At 37.8% G+C, this 23,914-nt stretch overlaps 1 protein-coding gene across 1 annotated transcript in view; it reads right to left on the reverse strand.

Moving 5' to 3' along the window:
- The window catches only part of LOC124453195 (cilia- and flagella-associated protein 61-like), a 32,656-nt gene extending 16,080 nt beyond the window's left edge, over positions 1-16,576 (reverse strand). The window contains exons 1-18 of the mRNA XM_047003950.1: positions 16,374-16,576; positions 16,112-16,259; positions 14,710-14,786; positions 14,569-14,639; positions 12,014-12,143; positions 11,108-11,175; positions 10,450-10,514; positions 9,700-9,811; positions 9,568-9,625; positions 7,662-7,701; positions 3,608-3,676; positions 3,470-3,540; positions 2,515-2,604; positions 2,340-2,376; positions 1,997-2,074; positions 518-655; positions 375-449; positions 255-307 (exon numbers count right to left, since the gene is read on the reverse strand). Coding sequence (XP_046859906.1) covers positions 255-307; positions 375-449; positions 518-655; positions 1,997-2,074; positions 2,340-2,376; positions 2,515-2,604; positions 3,470-3,540; positions 3,608-3,676; positions 7,662-7,701; positions 9,568-9,625; positions 9,700-9,811; positions 10,450-10,514; positions 11,108-11,175; positions 12,014-12,143; positions 14,569-14,639; positions 14,710-14,786; positions 16,112-16,259; positions 16,374-16,501 — 1,508 coding nt within the window. The 5' untranslated portion in view covers positions 16,502-16,576. The remainder of the gene's footprint in view (positions 1-254; positions 308-374; positions 450-517; positions 656-1,996; positions 2,075-2,339; positions 2,377-2,514; positions 2,605-3,469; positions 3,541-3,607; positions 3,677-7,661; positions 7,702-9,567; positions 9,626-9,699; positions 9,812-10,449; positions 10,515-11,107; positions 11,176-12,013; positions 12,144-14,568; positions 14,640-14,709; positions 14,787-16,111; positions 16,260-16,373) is intronic.
- Between the last annotated feature and the right edge of the window lie 7,338 nt (positions 16,577-23,914).

Here is a 23,914-nt window from a genome sequence, read left to right on the forward strand (position 1 = left end):
CACTAACATCCTTTCCCAATGGGATCTCTCCCCCACTAACATCCTTCCCCACTGAGATGTAACCCCACTAACGTCCTCTCCAACAAACATCTATCTTCACTAACATCCTTTCCAAATGGAATCTATTCTGCATGTTGTCTACTTTACTTACATGTATTCACGTTAGGATTCATTCCTGCTGGGTTCAAACCTTCGTTAGACTATTCATTAACACTTTAATAACACATAGAAACCAGCATAGCTACACCACTTACCTTACAGGAACAAGATGACTGAGACATGAAATCATGGTGTATTCCTTGGTACCCTGAATATATCCAAATAGCTACATTTAACTTGATCTTCACTTATCACTTGAAAAATACCTTTCTTACCGTTCTTTCCGGTCCTATGCTCTCAGGATAAAGACAATAATACAAACAGGACTTGCGTGAAAGACGCAGGGTCTCCTGAAAGAGAAGCATTACCTTTTAAAGCAACCAAATACAAACTTAATTTAATAATAAACGCGAGGTACCTTTAGGAAATGCCGAGTGTAATGTTGAAACACAGGATTGATTTTAAAATGAAAAAGACGACCATGTTCTTCGCGTTGATGGTAGTTATAGTAAATGAAATCTTCAATAGCGAAATGCGCTCGTATGAACTCAATCTTCTAAATTCACAAGATTTAATTGTTGAAGATATATCAAGGGTTTTGCAGAATAGCTAAATCACAACTTGGAAAAAGCTAATAGTTTCTACGAGGTATAAAAAAAGTATCCTTTTGGAAAAAGTTCTCACAAATAAGACGCGCGTGGAGCAGCAGAGTCCATAATTTGACTCGGAATAATCAATTTGTTTTTTGAATGACTTTTAGCTCAAGTTCCTCAAGGGAAATTAAAAGATGAAAAAGAAAAAAAAGGAATGTTATATTGAGCTCTGATGAAAGTTTTAATTACCTTATAATCAATGTCATAATAAACAAATTAACAACGCCATGAACTAATTTTTTCGGAAGTTATTATTTAAGAAATATAAGATGTTCACTGTGTATGCACATGCTTATGCAAACCAAGGAGACTTTTGGGAGAACTCGAGAGCAGATCAGTGCAAGCCCGAGACCAAAGATCGAGGCTTGCAAGGGCTCGAGAGTTGTCACAAACGTCTCCGAGGTTTGCATAAGCCAGTTCAAACACGAAAAACATCTTTTATTTCATTTATCAAATAACAATAATGCAAAAAAGACAAACATTTTAATTTTTCCTCTAAAATGTATTCATGATCGATTTGCAAACTCTCTTTCACTGATTGATTGTTTTGATTGATTTGATTGGTTGAGCTCAGATGTGCTTTGCACTAGCAAATGCAAACTCAGCTCTAGACCAATCGGCGCACGCGTTTCATTGTGTTTATTTTATAATTATTTGTACAGCTCCTATATTTTCCTCTGGCACGGTCCAATACGCGTAACTATGCAATTAAATGTAAACAAACTTCGTAAAGCAATCAGAAAAACGAAAAAAAAACAGTAACCATATACGAATGCAAGTCGAAGGAAAAATAGCTACTCGGAAAACGGTTTAATTATGCAGAAGAAACAATTTTAAAAAATTTATTTTTAATTGACGAAAACTAGAGAAGTGAAAGCCAACCTGCACAAAAGAACAAGCACGACAAAAGAAAGAAAGCTTCATATAATAAACATTTCATTAACCTCGCCTTTATGGTCTTTACTGCAAAATAATCGGACTTCTGTCGTTTTGTATAAAGCTCATCCTACGGGCTCAGTCTGAACAAAAAAAATTCGGTCCGATATTTTTCCTTAAAGACCTCGAGCTTGGTTAATAAGGGCTTTTTAAGCTCGTTAGGCAAGAACACGTGTCAGAATTCTAACGAGAAATAAAGTGACGTTAAGCTGTGTGTAAAAGTCGACTAAAATTTCAATTATTTTCTGCCTGGAAACAAATGTGCGTATAACAGCAACTGCAAACTCAAAGCGACTTCCAATATTTACCTCTTCTTGACGAATTACGGTGACTCCAATCAATAGCCCAAGGCATTCAGCTACAAAAACTTGAAGTTCTTGCCCATCCTATGAAGAATGAGATCGTTTACACAATGATGTCGGATTAGACTGCATACAGCTTTTATAGCTAATCTTAGAAAGAATATTACTGCCCAGTGAAGAATGCGTGCCACGAAAAGACGTTAAAAAAACAAACTAAAAATTTAATAATACGAAAAATTTTATCCAGAGATTTCGATTTCCGCAAGTTAAATAGATTGCAAATCTTCTATTGAAAGTTTACTGTTCTTCTTTTTGTTGTGCAAACATTATAGGAAAAAAAAATTACTACCTCATCTCTGTGAGATATATTGTACTGCTTCACGTCTCTAAAACAATTAAAAAGTATATTGAAAGTGGTCAGCATCTTAAAAACATGAAGTTTGAAGGTATACTACATTCGATAAAAAAAGATCGAAAATACTCAATTTCAAGATTCTTCTCAAATCAAATTTCAATGGTGTAACCTCATAAGAAGGGAGGAGCCAGACAGTTCATCTACTAGATTCTCAATTGCCATGACATCATTTGTCACAGCTGGTCTCACTTTGATTGATCTAAAAAAAAAGGGTAGTAGCTATTAAAGAAACAAACAACAAAACTCGGTCTCTCAGCATTAAAATTAAAACGAAGACATCTGGAAAGACATCTTCCCAAGAGAACTCAAAACATCTAGAATGATATCCTTCCCAATGAACTCAGACGTCTGAAATGATATCTTCCCCAGTGAACTCAAGACACCTGGAATGACATCCTCCGAGTGAATTTGAGACATCTGGAATGACATCTTCTCAGTGAACTCAAGACACCTGGAATGACATCCTCCGAGTGAATTTGAGACACCTGGAATGACATCTTCTCAGTGAACTCAAGACACCTGGAATGACATCCTCCGAGTGAATTTGAGACATCTGGAATGACATCTTCTCAGTGAACTCGAGACACCTGGAATGACATCCTCCCAGTGAACTTAAGACACCTGGAATGACATCTTCCCAGTGAGCTCGAGACACCTGGAATGACATCTTCCCAGTGAGCTCGAGACACCTGGAATGACATCTTCCCAGTGAACTCGAGACACCTGGAATGACATCTTCCAGGGAAATTGAGACACCTGGAATGACATCTTCCAGGGAAATTGAGACACCTGGAATGACATCTTTCCAGTGAACTCAACACACCTGTTCCCAAGACCCCAACTAACCCCGTTCTGCCAAGAAAATTTAACTAACACCGTTCTCTGCTGGCAAAAGTTAACCAATAACTTTTCTAACTTTATCTCGTATTTTAGTTGTAAAACAGTTGATTTTAGAACTAAAAGGTAATTTTGGTCATTTTTATTTTCAAAACAATTTTTAGATTTGTCAACCGGCACGACAAAGTCTCTATTTTACCACCTTAAATAACTCCAATTGTAAATACCGATTTAATCCCCAGCGATGGAAGACATAGAGCTCTTGTGATATTGTTGCACGAACTTTGGGAGAAATTCGCTAGAAAAAAAATTTATTCAATAAGTTACAAAAGTACGCAGGATAATTACGAAATCATTTACATTACCGTAAATTCCTGAATCAGTGGAAATTCATTTACAATATGAGGCATCGTGATCACGCAGTAATCTTTGTCCTAAAAAAAAATTTGAATGTTTAGAAAATTAAGGCAACAGTCAACCAAATAAAGGTACGTGTACACATGCACAGCGATGTGTCTGGCGACATAGACGCCATATTACGTTATTACGTACTTTAAAGCAAACATAAGCCAAATTAGGGAATTTCAGGGCATCGAAAGGACAATAAAAATGTGGGGAGGAGGAATTTTTTTTGTATCAAATATACAGTGCAAAATTGTGTTGATTGAAAATAGATGACACAATATGTTTAAAATTGTCTTTAAAAAAGTAAATACCATGGTGAATGGTCAAGTATTAACGTAATAGTTCTTAAAAGAACTGTTTAAGCCAGAACACTAAACTAGCAATTCTAAAAGAATTTTTTTTAAAACTAAAAGACATTATGCATTTCGGCTGACTACTCCTCAGGTGTCAAAGTCTGCTAAATGAGAGCTTCAGATTCATGTGATATTTATAATACTATCATAAGTCAAAAAGATTACGTGTTTCATTTATCTCTGTTTTAAGCGTCATCTCTCAAAGTAGAGATGACGTTGACTTTTGGTAATATTATAAATATCGCATAAGTCTTAGCAGACTTTGACACCTGAGGAGTAGTCTGCTGAAATGCATAATGTCTTTTATCTTTAAAAACAGTTCTTTTAGAATTGCTAGTCTAGTGTTCTGGCTTAAGCAGTTCTTTTAAGAACTATTACGTCAGTATTTGACCATTCACCTTAGTATTTGATCTGGGACGTATCCAGTGAACTCTATTATAACTGAAACGTTTGCTTCGCCGCAATCTATGAACCCAAAATGATCGCCGCCATTGAAGGTAGGGAGGTAAAATGCATCCCTTTGAAATTGCCGGAATTTTTGTACAAAACAGTTCTCTTTGAGCAATATTAATGGCTAGAAATCTTAAACAGTGTTTGGGCTTTATAAAACAAGTTTTAAAGACATCTGTACATGGTAAGGCAGCTTTTTAGAAGGAGCAAAAGCGAACTTTGCTTTGACACGTTAAAATATTCCCCATAACTTGAATACAAAACATACACCCCTCGTTGTTTTTTTTTTTCAAGAATGTAGAGTACATTGGTCTACCCAGATAAGATGATTTGAATCCTTAAAAAAGAAGCTGCCATGGCAAAAACGCACTTTTTCGGTAAATTTTCTGTTTCACAAGCAAAATTGGCTTTCCCAAGCGCAATACTACCGTTGTTGATACATTTAAACCGTTTAAAAGACTAAGACATTGTGCACAACAGACACTAAATTCAACTGAAACATTCAAATGAATGTAGTATGCAAATAAAATACCTTTTCAGCATTTAAATCCATCAAATAGTCGCCCCAGAGTCCAGACAAATACAAGCAAAAGTGAATGTAAATATCAATGAATTATTGAAGAAATTGTGCCACTTCTCATTTGTGACCAGTATATAGTCGTATGTCACTCGTATGTATTCTTATGTCAGTCGTATGTACTCGCATGTCAGTCGTATGTGCTTGTATGTACTCGTATGTCACTCGTATGTACTCGTATATACTCGTATGTACTCGTGTGGTGTCTTAGTCACGATCGGTCATTATAGCATTATTTGTCATGCGGTACTCCAGGTAGCTATTTATTTATAAGCATGAACTTGTTGATAAAATGCAACATAAATTTAGATGCATTTGAATAGTCCACCAGTTTTTCAGAAGTGAAAGAAGTCATGACAGAAACCAACATTTGTTCAACAATTGAATTCAAATCTCAGATCAACACATTCATACATTACAAAACGAACATGCAAAATTCTTAAAACGCAATTTTAACTTTAAAAGCAATTAAATTGTTATGAAATATGTTATATTCAGTGGATCGTGTGTATTTTGCACAGCATTTAAAGATACAAACTACCTGCTATCAGTTTTATCTTAAAATTTCGGGTTTTCGACGATAAATGACAAATTGTTTGTGGATGTAGATCGTCCAGGTTAGTACCTGAGAAGGAATGTTGATGTTAATGTTGACTGACGTTTCGACATCCTTAGCGGTAGTCATCTTCAGAGTCAAATGAGGAGTAAACGTCAGGTTAGCCGTATTCGTTATCTGGTTCTTACCTCATCGTATTGTATGTACAGGAAATGTGTGAGTGTCAATTGTGTATTGTCATCGTGAATTATTCTAAAGTAATGTGTTTTAGTTGTTCATTTGTTTGTATTATGAATAAGTAATTTGTAAGGTGCTGGTAATTGTTATGGTCTGTTCAGTTGGTTTTGTTCTAAGGGCCCCGTCCATACGTGTCCTGATTCGATTGTATTCGCAAACATTTTGTTGCGGTTAAGCTTATCGTCCACACATGTCAAGCAAAAACGCATAAGTAGCCGCAAACTTTTGAAAACGCATCGAATCCAGACGTGTGTGGACGAACTGTAATCGGAATGATTTAAGAACGCTGACGTAAATCGATCAAATATAATATCTACACAAGCATCACTATTCTTAACCTCAAAAGCAAGTGATTCTGTCGATTTTAACTGCGCTATTTTCAAGCATTGTGGCGTCAGGAGATTAAGGAAAGAGAGCGAGCACTTTTGATATGGATACTTTCAATGCCAATTGTCAGAAATGTGTCCTTGATACGACGAACTAAAATACTCCAAGCACAACCTTGAAGATTTTGTGTTAGACTTCGACGCACAAGCGTTTGTTGGGATAGATTTTTTAAGTCAAACAGTTGTTCCAGAAGAGTGGAGGGAAAGTTTTCGAATGAATCGAGTCTCTTTGTCATTTCATCATCTGTCCACACTAAAGCTTCATTCCTACTTTTTTTTTCTTTGATGACGCCGAAGCAGTAGTAATTGTCGCACATATTGACGTTTTATCGACAAATATAAACAATCACATGTGTTTTATTCCTTCTTAGGGCAACTAGTCAAAAAAATTACCTGTTCATTATTCGTAAAAGCGCATGCTCTGTAAGCTATAATTGGGTACTTGTATTGTTTTCATAGCTACGTGTGGACGCACAAAAACGCATCAAATTCGCATACGTGCGGACGCATAAAGTTTTGAATCCGGAACAAGACTAACGTAAAACTAACGTAAGACTAACGTAAGACTAACGTAAGACTAACGTAAGACTAACGTAAGACTAACGTAAGACAAACGTAAGACTAACGTAAGACTAACATAAGACTAACGTAAGACTAACGTAAGACTAACGTAAGACAAACGTAAGACTAACGTAAGACTAACGTAAGACAAACGTAAGACTAACGTAAGACTAACGTAAGACTAACGTAAGACTAACGTAAGACTAACGTAAGACAAACGTAAGACTAACGTAAGACTAACGTAAGACTAACGTAAGACTAACGTAAGACTAACGTAAGACAAACGTAAGACTAACGTAAGACTAACGTAAGACTAACGTAAGACTAACGTAAGACTAACGTAAGACAAACGTAAGACTAACGTAAGACTAACGTAAGCCGTTGTCTATAGTTAATGCTGTAAGTAATGCATTTTGCCGAGTTCTAGTAAAAGTTGTGTTTTGTCAGTAAGTGATATTCGACAATGTGATTGGTTTTCACTTTAAATGACAAATTCATATTTCAAAGCAAATGATCACTTTATATTTTATGTAACATAGCAATACATATAAAAAACATGTCTTGGTACGTTAAAAATGTATCTTAACGCATTGATAACCCAATTTTACCCAAGGCATTGAAAAAAAAATTTTAGAATTGCTTTCCACTTGCAAGCAAGCGGTTATTGCAAGCCATTCCTTCAGGAAATAAAACAGTCCAGGCGAGATACACGCGAAGCGACAAATCAGCTTCAAATTGGCTTCAGGCAAGTCAAGGCATGTTTGCATACAGAGTCAGCCTTCCAGTTGTATTAGAGTTCACTGGACTTTCCTCATATTACGTGGGTTTTTTTTTTGGATGTATCATGACAAAAATTTTTCCATGAAGAAAATACAATAAAAAATACATACTTACAGGAAAGAGCTTGAATGCGGCAGGAAGAAAATCCATGGACCTGGTAAACAGAATTTAAGTAAATCTCTATATGAAAGTGAAAAGTCTCAATCTATTTTTAAGTGAAAAATCTCAATCACTGCAATCAGCGAAATTTACAGGCTATATGAGCAAACAATCTTAATCACTGCAGTCACTTAGAGTCAGCGGGTATTCCAGTAAACAACTGTCACCAATTTCAATCAAAGTTAGCACGGTAAGTAGAGTCTCTAACTTGGCAATCAATCAGACGCAGCGGTTGTACAGAAGCTAACCATCTCTATCTACGGACAGATCCAAGATAGTGTTGTGGAGGAGATGGAATAAGACTTTCATAAATACTTATTGCCGTAGCATGACATAATGCTTCATAAAACACTAATGACAATGGCTTATGCTTAATTATTAGGTAAAGTAGTATTTCGACGGGAAACTGGCACCCCCCTTGGCATCATGGAAGTTATGCGAAAATAGTTTGCTTGATCAGCAAGAGAAAGAAAAAATGATGAGATTCATTGAAATGTAATATTAACTGGAACGCTAACAACGGGGCCGCCCATCTTTGATGCCAAAAATAAACCTTGGTTTTTCCTAGTTTTTAGAAGTTACATGATATTGTTTCAGAAAATGAACCACAATGTACATAACATTCAGTAGCCAAAATTGCCATGAAGAGTTTTACAACATAGGATTTGGTAATAACCTAAAAACTCACTTATAAATATATAATAACCTGCTTCAAAATGGTGTATACAACTAGCATTAGAGTATACAAACAGCAATTTTGTCATTCCATAATGATAGCAAGACAATGAGCTGAATATGTAACTGGAAGCCTTGCATGGAAATATTGGGACTAGTTTAATTGCTGGCTTTAAATTTTGGCGGAAAGTAGCCTTCCAGTTATGGTTAGTTCGACGTGGCAAGTTCGTGTGACGAGACTTGGTAATTTAAATTACTTTCAGTTATTTTTGGCTATTTTTTGGTATGTTTTGGTAATTTAAAATTTTAGTAATTAATTTAGTAATTTTAGAAGTTTTAATATTTCAGTAATTTTTGACTTTTGAGAATGAGATTTACTTTTAAGCTTTCGTAAATTTTTAACGTTGACGACTTTGAAGTTTTAGTGTTAAGGTTTTAATGGGTAAAAGTGGCAAGCTTTAGCAGTCTTGCCTTGTATAAATAATAGTCACAAAATGTTTTAGTATGAAAGCGCAGAAGGGCCATTTTAAAGTTGTGTAAGCACAATCAAAGATAGCAAAGATTATCTCAATATTGGGTTGGACTGGATCACTGACAGGACGTTTATAAAAGTTTAGCAGTTTTAGGGAAGGCGTTCATAAACACGAGGTGTGTATTAGAGAGGCATTTACGGTTTATGTCATCTCTATTACTTTATAATGAGCAAATTAAAACAAAACTAATATGAGTTTCGTTTTGAGCAATATGGAAAACCCACTATAATAATGACAATATTATAGTAGGTGGGTTGGAGGAGGGGGCGTCTTCTAGACACAGACCATTTTTGGTTTATAGCAGATAGTGATGTCATTGGAATTCTTGCTCTCAAGTTTAAATGGAGCGTTCATTATATACGTATTTTTCAAAAATTAATAACTTTTTTACCCCCTATTGTCTTATATTCACAGTCAGTGTCAAAAGGCTGGGAACGACTTTAAAACGGCCCACTCCGATGGAAGGTTACTTCCCGTGCCTTATGTCTATCATTTGGTAATTTTTAGTTGATTTTGGTAATTTTTCGAGCTTGGCCTAGTAATTTCCTTTCATAAAGACTGGTTACACTGCAGTGGTCTTTCACATATTTATGTTCACACGCATACAATTTAGTGGTGATTACAGACTAAAATCAAGTATGAATTTTTCAAACCTTGCCTCGTACTTCTCATCAATACAAAACAGCTCAATACAAAACACACTTGGCCAATCTATTGATTGAAAAAAAGAGATACTTGTATCTTTACAAAGAAAACTGTTATAGAAGCCATATAGTAGACATCACCTAAGTCAACTGCTTTGAGATCATTGAACGGTGCAAGATGAAAATATTCCGTTAAAAACTGTACATTCACGTTGGTACTTATGCTCATGAAGCCAACAGCGACATTATTTACCTATAAATATTTAAGGATGAGACTTAATGAGCCCAACACGAAAACACGACCGACTAGGCAGCCATCTGCTTCCCAATCCCGAAGATGGCCCATGAATGCCCCACTTTACACTTAAATAGTTAAGTTTGATAAAAATATTTCGTACAATAAAAGTTTATTTGATTCAAAAGTTTTACTATTTAAAATGGCAGTACATTTTCTAAAACAGTTTATTCATATCTCTTTTCATTCTCAAGATATTGAAGTTTTTTTAATGTCTGATTCACACAACTTTTGATGTCATTTTGCATAATGAGTTGCTGCAAAATTTCGAGACCCTTTAGTTTCAAAGCAACTATTGTTTTAAATGATCAGGCAATTGTTTATACATTAACTTTTCACAATGAAGGGAACTCTGCTGGGTTGAAGTAACATGTAAACAAATGTACCTGCTATTTCAAATTCTCATCATGCATTGTGGCGTTTACATCACATTACATGAAAAGTGATATAAAGAAACTGTTTAGAGGATACAATGTCATCTCCAAAGTTATGTTAAATGAAAATATAATATAAATAGCACAATTTTCGAGTCGTATGCCATTCAAAAATAAATAACCGATGCCATGCTAAGAAATATAAAATGTCATTATTCTTACGTCAGCGACAAGACATTTATTATCTTCATCTTCAGCTTCAATGAGATCATTCAGAAAAAAATCACCTGAAAATTAAGAAATTAAGAGTGAAATGCAGTTTCGGCAAGTGGTTTTTATAAAGGCAGAAGAAGAAGAAGAAGAAAAAGAAAAAGAAGAAAAAAAAGAAAACAAAAAAGACAAAGTATTGAAAAACAGGTCATGAAACGAGAAAGTTCTCCCTCGTTGATGGACAAATGAGATTGCCAATAACTAGTGGGAATGCAGCAACTTCTTTGTTGCATTCAGTCAGTGTGTAAGAGCAAGCTTTCAGAGAGCGGATAATGCGCTAAAACCTTATTTCAAAAACAATAACCATTACTGAAGTTGTCGTCAAGATATCTTATTAAAAATAGAAAAAAAAACGCGTGGAAAATACAGAGAAAGATTTATGAAAAAGAAAAACGAGATTTCAGAAATGAGACAACATAAAGCGAAATAAACTATATAATATATCTATCAAGACATTCGTGTTGAAAGTTATATCTCCTGTTGTCTCCAATATCGGCTTTAAATAGCTAGTTTATCGCTAAAAAACTGGAGCAAAAAGAAATATAAGACCTAGACGTTTTGCTCTGATGACGTAACAAGTAAGAAAAGATGTAAGCACGTGTTTACTTACCGTAAGAATTTATTAAAGTTTCACTTTGTTCATCGAATATTGGCATCAAATCATCGTGATCTTCGACACTAATGTAAAGTATATTAGCTAAGTAAGTTTTGTTCACGTATATAATCTACAACTCTACACACGACTGACACGATTCAATTTCATTGATAAACAATCGATATTATACATGAGTAAGCTCCCTAGACAAAAAATAGGTATATCGATCAATGGAGTATTTACACTGTCCATCATTTTCTTAAAAAATCCGTAGAGTAAAAAGAATTAGTTAATATTACTTTCATCATCTGTTCATAATCAGACATTAGAAGTAATCTACAAGCATGGCTCCCTTGACGTCACAATGAAACAAAAACGCACCTTCCCCTTAATAAATATTTCATACTCAATAAATCGATCAGTCCCTTTATCAACAAATGAATTTTTTCGTATTCAGTTCAGGGTCAATACTCATTTGACAGGAAGGGTGCAGAGTTTCAAAGGGGGGTGTATAGTTATCAAGGCCGCAAATTTGCAAGAGCCCGGGGCCACTGTAGATTTCAAGCTTACACATGAGTGAACCGTAATGAAAGTGTTATGAGCTTTATGAAAAAATTGGGTTTTTTTGTTAATGAATGCCGTTAACTAATTTATTTTGATTGTAATGTTTCAATGAAAACGCACATGGTAATGCTCAATTGCAAATGATGGTAGCATAAAATATGTAATTACCTTTGAAACAAGGAAGTCTACTTTTACATAGTCTTACTATACATTTTCCTAGCCTATAATATTGTTATATTATTCGTCTACAGAGCGTAATACCATCAAAGAATTTTTTATGGGGTGGGGGTTCGCACTCAGGGTTCGTAACCAGAAATTTACACAACAAAAAATCAGCCCCTGATTTAGTTGTATTACCTAGCTGGTCTCATGTGTAATTTTGGAGCGTGTTCAAAACGTTTCGCAACATGAAATTCGCCAATAGGTCGCCCTTTCTTCACATCATCGTTAAAATGAACTTCATGAAACAGACTCAGCAATACTCGTTCTATAAAACAAATTACACTATAATATATGAGTGTACAACACTTCAACGAATGAAGTAGCAGAAAAAAGAAACAGAAGACAGTACTTCCATCTGAGAAAAAAGAAACAGAAGACAGTACGTTTCAAGTTGATATATACAGTTCAAAACTAAGCATCAAGTACTTTCTGCATTTAATTTGGAAAAGATGTAAATTCTCATACAAAATTAAATACAATGGTTTTTCTACCTGAAAAGTCTTTCACTGGAATATTTGTCTAAATATAATTCATACAAGAAGGATTGCAAAAATCGATGCCGAAATTTTAGTTTATTCCAACTTTTTCCTGTAGTGAAATTGCACGGATCTTTCGAAAATTGCAGCAGATATTACATCAAAAAGAGTAAGAAGAAAAACTGAAGACAACCTGCCACTTTATCTGAGTGAGCAGAAAATGAGATGTTTGAGGGAAGAAACTCTTCTGTTAAATGATCTGAAGATGACTACCGCTAAGGTTGTCTAAATGTCAGTTAACAGCAACAAAAACAGTCCTACTCAGGACTATACCAACCTGGACGATATACATTTACAAACATGTAACGATACTCCCGGGTTCAAACCATTTACTTAATTTTATTTTTGTCTATATACATACAAATTTAAAAAAATCAAGAACCAAGGAGTCGTTGTCTCCACATCCCTTTACTTTCCTGAAACATGCAAGACATAATGTACTACGAACTTAAAGACTTCTTTTCAATAACTATATAAAGTTTGGTTATAGAGGACAGTAAGCCCATGGCGTAGCCATCGTTTAATTTTTTGTCAGGTTATAAGAAACATTTTGCTCCATTCAATTCTCATTATTTATTTCTTTAGAAATCTTTTATTGTTAGTGAGTGAACAAAGAAAATTTTACATACCAGAAATAAAAAATAGGCTGCCTACGCTACTTAAGACATTAAACTAAATATATAACTGGAAGGCTACCTTAATATAAACATGCCTGTACTAGTATGAGGCCGAATTCTACCCCAGACACGCGTGTTGGGGATCATATCTCGCATTCTAGCTTATCGTTGTAAATGAACTTTATTGGGCCGGGCGTGGAAAGACTGGGACTAAATGAATTGCTGGCTTCAAACTTTGGCGGGCAGTAGTCATCCAGTTATAATGCTATAATCAGTTCAGTGAGTTAAAATGATATGAGTTAACGAAGACCATTGAACTAAAATACATGGAACGCTAACTGAAGCAAATAAAGGAAGCTAAATCTTACACCCAGACACGCGTGCGTGTAGTGTTTCGAGATTCTCTCTCGCGGAGTGAAATATGATTGACTACACACGCGTGTCTGGGTGTAATCTCGGGTGTCTGGGTGTAAAATTTGGCTTTAAAAATTTACTAGACTTTTCTATTACAGGCACAGAATAGACATCTGACAGAAGGCCCACTTGATTAAAATCGTGGCGTATTTTTTCACTACGCATGCGTGACTTCCCAGCAAAAGACTTTCACAAAATCAATATGGAATAGTACTACACGAGAATGTTATTTTACTAATAATTAGCAAAACTTTGCCGAAATTTTTACAAAGAATTATTATCTTGGGAAGACGATAAGGTTCCAAGCTTTTGTATTGCAAAACGATATATTTGTAAAAAAAACTATATTTTCTATTTCGATCTAGCGGAAGTATTTTGCTGGAAGGCGTGTCTTTGTTAGAATTTGCTTCAGAAAAGAGGAGGACCCGAACATCAAAGGTTCCGATACGAGTGGGTCTTCTGTTAAGATCTCTATTCTGTGTTACAGGTAGCGTTCCATGTGTTAATATATCTAGTCTGTGTTACAGGTAGGGTTCCATGTGTTAAGATATCTATTCTGTGTTACAGGTAGCGTTCCATGTGTTAAGATATCTATTCTGTGTTACAGGTAGCGTTCCATGTGTTAAGATATCTATTCTGTGTTACAGGTAGCGTTCCATGTATTAAGATATCTATTCTGTGTTACAGGTAGCGTTCCATGTGTTAAGATATCTATTCTGTGTTACAGGTAGCGTTCCATGTGTTAATATATCTATTCTGTGTTACAGGTAGCGTTCCATGTGTTAAGATATCTATTCTGTGTTACAGGTAGCGTTCCATGTATTAAGATATCTATTCTGTGTTACAGGTAGCATTCCATGTGTTAAGATATCTATTCTGTGTTACAGGTAGCGTTCCATGTGTTAAGATATCTATTCTGTGTTACAGGTAGCGTTCCATGTGTTAAGATATCTATTCTGTGTTACAGGTAGCGTTCCATGTGTTAAGATATCTATTCTGTGTTACAGGTAGCGTTCCATGTGTTAAGATATCTATTCTGTGTTACAGGTAGCGTTCCATGTATTTTAGTTTAACGACGAAGACGGAAGACACAAAATTTTTAATCATGAAAATGCTTCCATACCTTTGTTTTTGTCAGCTGGTGGAATAACTAGGAAGATATATTCAATGTAAGGTGCTGTATTGAACACGGTTCTATAAATTAAACATTTAGTACACAACTACAAGGTTTATCATATTTCTCATTACATTTATGCTACCCAACCTGAGAATTTCCGATGCACATCCAGAAACATAGTCAGCTTTGGATGCAAAAAAGTTCAAAAACAAGGTGTTAAGAGCCTGGAACATAAAAAACAGCAAGGAATTGGGGTTACATATAGTGTAATGTTTAATATTTAAGAAATAGAAAACATTTTTCGTGTTTCTATGGAGTTGTAAATAATTTAAGAAATTACAGATGTTCTTCGTGTTTGTCAGGCTAATGGTAAGACCATACAAACGTGGGACTCACGCGAGATAGAGCGCGTGACAAACATTGCATATGAATGAAAGAATATATTTGCTATTTAAATCGATTGCATAAAAAGTCTAAAACAGAATTCTGGGCAGCCTATGGGAATACATGCTTTTAATTGACGTTGCTTCCAACTTCATATGCCTATAAATATATTGCCCAAGACAAACAGATTTATTGCTTTATATATGTGTGTTTGAATTTAATTTCTGTTTTCATTTCAGACAATATACAATCAGATATGGTATGACAGTGAAGAACTCACAGTATTCTTAATGAGTGCCATCCTGTCATTGGCAGAGAATGCCATGAATGTTTGAGAATGGAAAAGATAATTACATAATAAAACAATAAAATGTGTGAGTCTATAGCTGTGTATGCATGCATTAGCCTGTGCAAACTGATCTGAGCTCAATTAATTAAATCAAGAGAATTTGCAAATGAATCATGAATTTATTATAGAAGAAAAATTGAAATGATTTTTTCAAATTTGTTTGTTTCACATCATTGTGATTTTATAAATGTCACTAAGACCTTTTTCGTGATTCCACTAGTTTATGCAAACCTCAAAGATGCTTGTGAGAACTCTCGAGCGAGCAGGTGCAAACCTTGACCTTCAGGTCTCAGCATTGCACTGATATTGGGTTTTGCACTGATCTGCTCTTGAGTTCTTCCAAAGGTCTCCTTGGTAGAGAAAGCAAATATTACAGTATTTAATAATCAAACATCACTGTCAAATGCAGGAATGAGTTTCGAGAGGAGGGATGTGGAGAGGTGCTTCTAGCCTAGGATGAAGCGGGTACAGAAGTGTCACCAATTTCCTACAAATTAACTGACATCACAAACCATCAAACACAGGAAATTGTCCTTCATGCTTGACAGAGCACACTTTTGAAATCTCACAATCTTTATAAAAAGATTTTAACGGAATTTAACAAAAAAGATTTGACATGCTGAGGCAACAGGTAGCACCAAAATTTAATCCAAACTAGAGCACCTTTCCCCTAAAATAACCATGATTTATCCATCCCGATAAAATGGAAGAGAAAGGATGCCCAGCCTTCTTGGAAAAAAGTTTGCTGAAACTAAGTAGAAGATAAAAGCTGTTGAGATACCCAAGAACATAATACAATTAGCTGGGAAAACTTACAGTTGGGTAAAGTTTATCAACAGTCTTCTGAAGTAAATCTTCCCAGTTAGCTTCGTCAACATTAAAATTGGGATAGTCAAAGAATGCTGCATTTGCAAAAACTTCATCTTCTTGGCTAACTAAAGTCACTGCCAGATTGGCTTTCTCGCTATGAAATTAAAAAATAATGCCACTTTTATAGAGTTCGATGAAGCATGCACGAATAAAAACTACAATACAATAAAATGAATGTAGTCATTTATTGAAAGAAGAACAAACTTACATTACACGGACAATGTCGACCCGTCCAAACAACTCTATCGTTTCTTTATTTATCAACTTCTCAATGGCTGGGGCATCAATAGATTCCGTGCGGCGGCCACTTAGAATAACCTCCTGACTGCTCGCCATGATTTATAGAATGCTATAGTTTGATATACAGTCGTACACAAAATTTCACGAAAATATAATTTCAAAACGCACTTCCATTGCGATAAGTACAAAATATAAAAAAATCTTTGTCACAATTTTGGTTGCTAGGCAACTAATGCTTTTTTCTGACCTTTCATATTTTTCAGTTTAATTGGAGTGGGAACATCGAAAAACTTCTCGTTTTTGGTTTCCATTAGCTCATTTGTTTGGACCAGTTGGTGAACACATCATTGACTAATATCCTTATGTTTACTTTGAGTTTCATTTAATTTTTTTGTTTTATAGAAGGAAAAAGGCATGATTCTGCTATGTTAGCCTCATCAGGGCTACTGCAGGATCTACAATTATATGCCTTTTAAAATGATAAACCCATGTGCTTGTATGGTGATCCAGCCTACCCATTACGTATGCACCTACAAGCACCATAAACAAACAGGCAACTTGCAGTCCACATGCAAGAATTTAACAAATCATTGAGTGCTGTAAAGATATCAGTTGAGTGGATTTTTGGAGACATAATGAACTATTTTAAGTTTCTTGATTTTAAAAAGATCTAAAAATCAGCCTTAGTTGTGTTGGAAAAATGTATATAGTGGCTTCATTGCTTAGAAATGCTTTGACCTGCTTGCACTCAAATACAATCAGTAAATTTTTTCAACATGAACCACCTTTACTTCAAATGTACTTTTACTAAATTTTTAAAAGCTGTTATTTAAAAAAATTTTCAAAAGCTTCATCATGTGATTATAAAGCCTATCAACAATAAATAAATAACTATTTAAAGAAAACATATTGTGTACAAGTTAGAGACATTGTTATCTCATTTCTCAACCAATTTAGCCAAAAGGGAAATCAAAGCTTGCCCTTGTTGTTGTTGTTGTTGTACCAAAAGCAATTGATTTTGTTGCATTTGTTGGTTCTGCTGTCTTTGCAATTCCATAAAACTCTCAAATTGCTTGTTTTGCTTTTCCATCAGTTGCTCCCTGCTTTCTTTTTCTGCTGCTATTTGTTGCCTTCGCAATTCCAATCCTTCTCTTTCCAAAAGCAAACTTTCTTCTTTTACTTTTCTCTCTTTCTCAGCCTTCTCCTTTAGAAAAACTAAGGTTGAATCCCCCCCTCTTTTTACTTTTTTCTTAACCAGACCCTCGTCATTTTCTTTTCTCTGCTTGGTTTCTACTAGATGCTCCATGGCTCTTTTTCACATTTCTTCTGCAGCTAGTTTCTCAGCATCAGTTTTCTTCCTTTCAGCAGCACAGGCTTCAGCAGCCACAACATCATTTGCCTCCTCTCTAGCATTAATTTCCTCTAGCAAGTCATCCAGCTCATCATGTTCTGGAGAAATTCCACTTGCAGTTCTTTCTTCTCTCTCCTTTTTACGGTACATGGCTATCAATTTCCGCATGGGATCTCTAACTGATCGCTGATTTACTCGAAAGCATAGATGGTCATGAAGTTCCAACTTTCTGGCAATGCTCTCCCACAACTTTCCCCTTCCGATAGATTTCTTCCTTATCTCAAAGATTTGTGACACCAAGTAGTATAGAGACTACCAGTTCTGGCGCACCCCCGGTTTGGGAGGCCGCGTTCATAAATCCGGGCGCCCCAGGGGTCTTTGCGTACATACGTCCGGGTAGCAATGCCCAAATTCTGGCGCACCCCTGGACTGGGAGGCTGCGTACATAAATCCGGGCGACCCACCCCCAGTTCTGGCGCACCTCCCGGAAAGTAGCCCGCATACATAAGTCCGGGACAAAAAATCGCAAAAGATAGAGCAAAGGCCAAACCCAGGGCAAAGGCAGGAGCCAAAAAGACGGGCGGCCCACCCCCAGCGCTCGCGCGGCCGGCCGTCGGGGGTCTATTAGTTAGTACTCGTCGAGCGGGTTCCCCTCGAGGACCCAGTCCAACACGCGGAGGTGGGCATCTACTCGCTCCCTAGCAAGCTCAACTTGCCGTTGCAGTTCCTCGGGAGCAGCCTGGAGGAAGCGGTGAGGCCACCCCCTACATCTCATCAGCTCCTCAACTAGCTTTTCTCGGTGCCCGGGCGACTCGACATGCTTACATAGCCATTCCCCATCCCCGCCGCTGACAGCATCGTTGAATTTCATAGCTCCTGTTTGACATGCCAAACACTCCATACCAGCGACGGCTATTTCATACACACCATTTTATTCAATACTGGTTTTGCCTCGCAAACAACAGGCTGTAATTCAAAGAGATGCTCACCGCAATGATTTATTTATATGATCATAGCTCCTGAAAAACGCTGAGAAAAATCTCCGTAAACAAAAAACTCCATAACATCATTGTGCACGCGGTGAGGCAATATTCGAGCAGTTTCTACGACAACTTGGGTCTGTAGTCCCCGGCGTGGGTGGGTGACGAAAACTGTCATACCAAGATGACACAATCGGGGGGTGTAACACAGTCAATGGCGCACAAAAATTATATTTAGCGTGAATCGCCATCCGCCACTTGACGCTGGATTTTTTTCAGAACGTCCATGCGCCCGAGCTGAATGCCCTCCTCACGCCCGCTCGCACGTGCAGCGTCCAGCTGTGCTTCTATCTCTCGCGTCTGTTCGCGGAGAGCTCTCTTTGTCTGGCTTCAAATGTCGTCTTTCAACGAAGCGAAGCGCTCTTATTCCTCCAAAACTAGCTGGTACTCGCTTTCGCTGCAGTTGCCATCTCGAAGCGTTCCGCTAGTGATCAACGAGATTGTTCCGAGCACGGTCTCTGCGGACGTCCGAATGCGATCGTGCTTTTTAGCTTTATTGTTCAATCTGGGGCTCACGATCCGACCAGCAATAGTGGCCGCGCCGCAAACAGCTGCTAGGCCTTCGAGCGCGATCCCGACAGGACTTAAGACGACGGTACTGAGTACGGCCACGCCAAACTTGTTGTTGACGATTTCAACCTAGAAATGGCCCTCGATTTTGCGCGATTCGCTGCTCTCTTGCCCGTGCTCTTTGCAGCATCCAGGAGCATGCTCTTGAATTTATCCAAACCGCTATTCTTCGCTCGCCCTGTGTTCTTCCGTCGTGTGCCTGCTGTTCTAGGCGCTGCGCGCTTCAACACCCCCGTCTTCCGTCTTGTTGTCGATTTTGACGCTGCGCGTGTTCTTCGAACTGTTCCCGTCGTCTTGCGAGGCTTTCCGGCCCTCGATCTTTTTGCACTGCCCGTCATCCGCTTGCGGGATGGCACATATTCCACCCGGTAGTCGTCAGAGTGGTGAGACATGTTGCCGTTTAGAATACCCGCACCGAAGATACTGTCAACGACGTTGTCTCTGACGTTGTGCGAGCTGAGCGCACCGAGGGCGAAGGACGACACTCCTGCTGAGGCCTTTCTCTTTCGACATCGTGTACATATACTGATCGAGGCACAGAAGGTTCACTCTGATTGACGTGGTGGTGTCGGAGGGGAGCGCAATAGGACTGTCCGTCACTGCCGTGAACTGATAATCGATTGTGAGATTGCCTTACGCTTTTGCGTTGTCTGTGACAGGGTCCAACAAATCCTGTCTGGTGAAGCCGTGAAAGCAACGCTCACAGAAGTGCAACCATCCTTCGATTCCCGGTTGAGAAGGAAGTTCAAGTCCTTGATCCAAGTGTAGTGGTGTTTCTCGGGATTTTTCGAATCCGAGACGAGGAAGAGATTCACAGTCTTGCAAGCTCCCTCTACTTTGCTCAGACGGAAAGGAACGACGCCGATTTCCCAACCGTACACGTTGATTGATTAGATTGATTTGATTGATTAAAGGTTTTTATTATTCATCTTCATACTTACCCGGCCGTTGCGGGTCTTTAGCTGCGGGAAACAGCGCAGATCTTAGAGACCAGCGGAGGCAGTCGTCGCCTTTGTTTTTCACGTTGACGATTTCCTTCCTATTCCTGACGGCGGTGTGGAGAGGAAGGTATGAGCCTCCGCGTAAAGGCTGGTAGTGAGCGATGTCAAGCCAGAGTGCTTTGACACGATCCACTATCCACACAGACCCTTCCCGAGTAAACTTTTCCAATCTCTCCAGGATTGTTCGGAAGGCTTCATGTAGGGCTTGCGGAATTTCATGCGCCTGTAGCAGCGTGATCTGCTTTGTCCGGAACACTGGTGCTTGAAGCACTTGAGTACCATTTGCTTCATCCTTCCGAAGCTCAACCTCTACAGCCAACTGGAACTTAACTCCTCGTAGAGCTAATAGCTCCTCGACGAGTTTGCGTTCGATGTGGGGCTGGGCACTTTTGAGGAAAGCCATCAAGTCGCGTTCGGAGGGGTGTTCCTTCGGCACCTGCATTTTCCAGGATCTCAGATGATAGCTTAAAGCCTTCGTTTCATCCCACTTAATTTCCATGGGTGGTTGGGGAGGAGCCCTTGTGGGACGTCGTGGTTTGCACCTCAATGGCATTTCAGCCAGAAGCTCGTCGATGTATGCGTCCTTTTTATCATCGGTAGACTTGGCGGGCCAGCGCTTGCGTGGTTTTGGGATAGGTGGAGTGACATTCTGGCGCTCTCTTGGCGTGGGTGTTGGGGGATGTCGTGGTTTGCGCCTCAATGGCATTTCAGCAGGAAGCTCATCGATGTACGCGTCCATTTCATCATCGGTAGACTTGGCGGGCCTGCGCTTGCGCGGTTTGGGGGATAGGCGGAGTGGCATTCTGGCGCTTTCTTGGCGTGGGTGTTGGGGCAGCGGGCGGTTGAAGAGCCTCAAGAGAGTCGTTCAGCGCATGTCCGCTGATTACACCTTGGTCATGTAGTTGCAGAAGTTTGTTGACAGTATCCATATCAGTGAATATAACCTATCGTACGCTCTTCTCTAATGGATGTAGCCTAGCATACAATGAAATTCAGTGAATATAACCTACCATACGCCCTTCTTTAAATGGAAATTCCCGGCATCCACCTCGCCGAGGACCAGGCTAAACTGCCTTCGTGCTCGGGCCTCTTTTCTACGAAGGCGAGCTTTTCCGGCTTGCTGGCCACAATCTGCGCATCGTTGCGCCTCTGCCTGCGTGCTGATACCACAACCCCGACATGGGACCGGCACCGGCGAGCCACGCTGGATTTGTTGCAGATGCACTGTTGCAGATCAACCGTCGACTTTCAGAACGCGTGCCTTTGTTTTCATGTATTCCAAATAAGGTATGGCACGTTCGATTAAGGCCCGTTCACTCGATCCGATTTGTCGGATCCGATTTTGTTGGATCCTAAAAACGGATCGTGTGAGCACAAATAAAGTTAGTCTCCGACAGTCGGATCCGTCAATCTAAGAGGATAGAAACCGAACTTGTTCTATTCTCATCTGACCAACAAGATCAGAGGAAGCCGACAAGCCAAATTATATATATTTGAAAAAGACTTGGAAATAAGAAGAAAAGTACGCAAATATATCGTTAAACTACTGGACAAACAAATGGCTGCTCTCAAGATTATAAATATCTAAACGTATCTAAATATCAACAAAACTATCTGACCGTCTGAACAAGCAATCAAAAGACGGAACCGAAACAATGGGATCTGACAAATCGGAACGTGCAAACCGGCCTTCAAATAGAAAGAAAACTCTAAACATGGCGAAATAAAACTTGCCAACGCAAAGCTAAAAGTAAAGAGACACGCATGTAAAATTTCTTTGTCTATCATTCAAATCGCCCAATCATAACTTATGTATGAAACCACTTAGAATGCTGTACACGAAGGTGGTTCCAATCGCTGTGACTACGGTCTGAACCGTGCAATTTTTTCCAGATAAGGGGTCGGGGCAGCACTCCCCCCCCTTGCGATAGCAACTTCTAGTTTATTTACATAAGTTCTAACAGCACATGAATAGAAAATCGATGCTATAGTACGCTTATTTTTCTGCATTGAATTCCTAAAAACGTTAATGAATGCTTGAGAATATTCAAATTTCTTTATTGAATAAACTTTTCGTTCTATTGTCTAATTGTCACAAATCAACGCATTTACGTTTTATTGAACGGTCTTTGACCCCAATGATGACGTCTTTTCCTATACTGACTTCAATAAGGTGTAAAAACGGCACTCGTACCATATTTTAGCCGTGCCGTGACATTTTTTGGATAGTTTAAATGAGGTTTTTGTTTCTGCTTTGATAGTTTGTTTTATTTTTGCCTGAGGTTTTTGTTTTTGCCGTGACCCCCCTGGGCCACCGTAGAGCCCAATGTGTGTGGACTAAAAGTAATCTAAGAAAGCATAACTCCCGTGTTTCCGTCCCCCTCCCCCAATTTCAAATAAAAATTTTAATGTGGTTAGGGTCCATCCGTTATGAATGTTCGAATCCAGAGGGTAAGTCTATGTGTCTTTTTTAGCTTTATTGTGTATGCTGGCATTGCGCTATTCTTCTTTGAGCTTGTAACAAAAAAATCGAATAACTAGCATAAAATTCCAATTGTCTTTTTTACATTACATTATCTCTTTTAAGTATCCCACTACGTTTTGTGCTCATATGAACTACAATGTATATCTGTATCCTCACTCATACTTAAACTAATCCTATTCATCACACAATAAATTCAATGTAGTTTAACTTTTGTAGCTACATTCCTAATATGTAAATCTTTGTATGAAAGCACATCTTGACCATTTTAATTATTTGATGTTTTGAATATGTCTTGTGTAAAGATGAAACGTTACTTTGAATAAATTGTTGTTTCTTACTCAAAGGCTATACCTGAAATTTTATGTTGGGCAGTTGTTTTTTAATGCGAAATTTGCGAATCCATTTCCCGCCTGGCAAGTCTCTTGCTATCCTTCTTTGAACTTTGTTTGGAATCAAAATGTATGATAGTTTGTTTCGACGTACATTGCTGGTATTTATTGCGTTTCTTCTGATCAAATTGCACTTTTGTGCTTTGTCATTTACGATGTGAACGCTATAAAAGTACTATCTTGGTATATTTATCAGGAATGTCTATTGCTTTTTTGATAAGTGAATTCATGTTCGAATTTAATGTTGGGCTTATGTGTAAATGTAATACTCCTTAAGTTCTTGTTGCGTATTAAATTATCCAATTAACTACAAGAACGTAGGAAGATCAATATTTGGGAGCTCATATTCATATATGCATGCTTTAATCCATTGAAAACAGGAGACTTGAAAATCGTGTGTTAATTCCATCAATCAATCAATCAATCAATCAATCAATCAATCAATCAATCAATCAATCAATCAATCAATCAATCAATCAATCAATCAATCAATCAATCAATCAATCAATCAATCAATAAACAAATCAACAAATCAATCATTCAATCAATCAATCAATAAATCAATCAATCAAATATAATTTAACACCCCCAATTTTCTATCGTCCTGCTTCCCTGATTTGGTTTTCTACAGTAAATAAAATTTGAAAGAACTGCTAAACGAAAACTTCCATAA

The sequence above is a fragment of the Xenia sp. Carnegie-2017 genome, unplaced genomic scaffold, assembly GCF_021976095.1.
Source record: "Xenia sp. Carnegie-2017 unplaced genomic scaffold, XeniaSp_v1 HiC_scaffold_25, whole genome shotgun sequence".
Lineage (NCBI taxonomy): Eukaryota > Metazoa > Cnidaria > Anthozoa > Malacalcyonacea > Xeniidae > Xenia > Xenia sp. Carnegie-2017.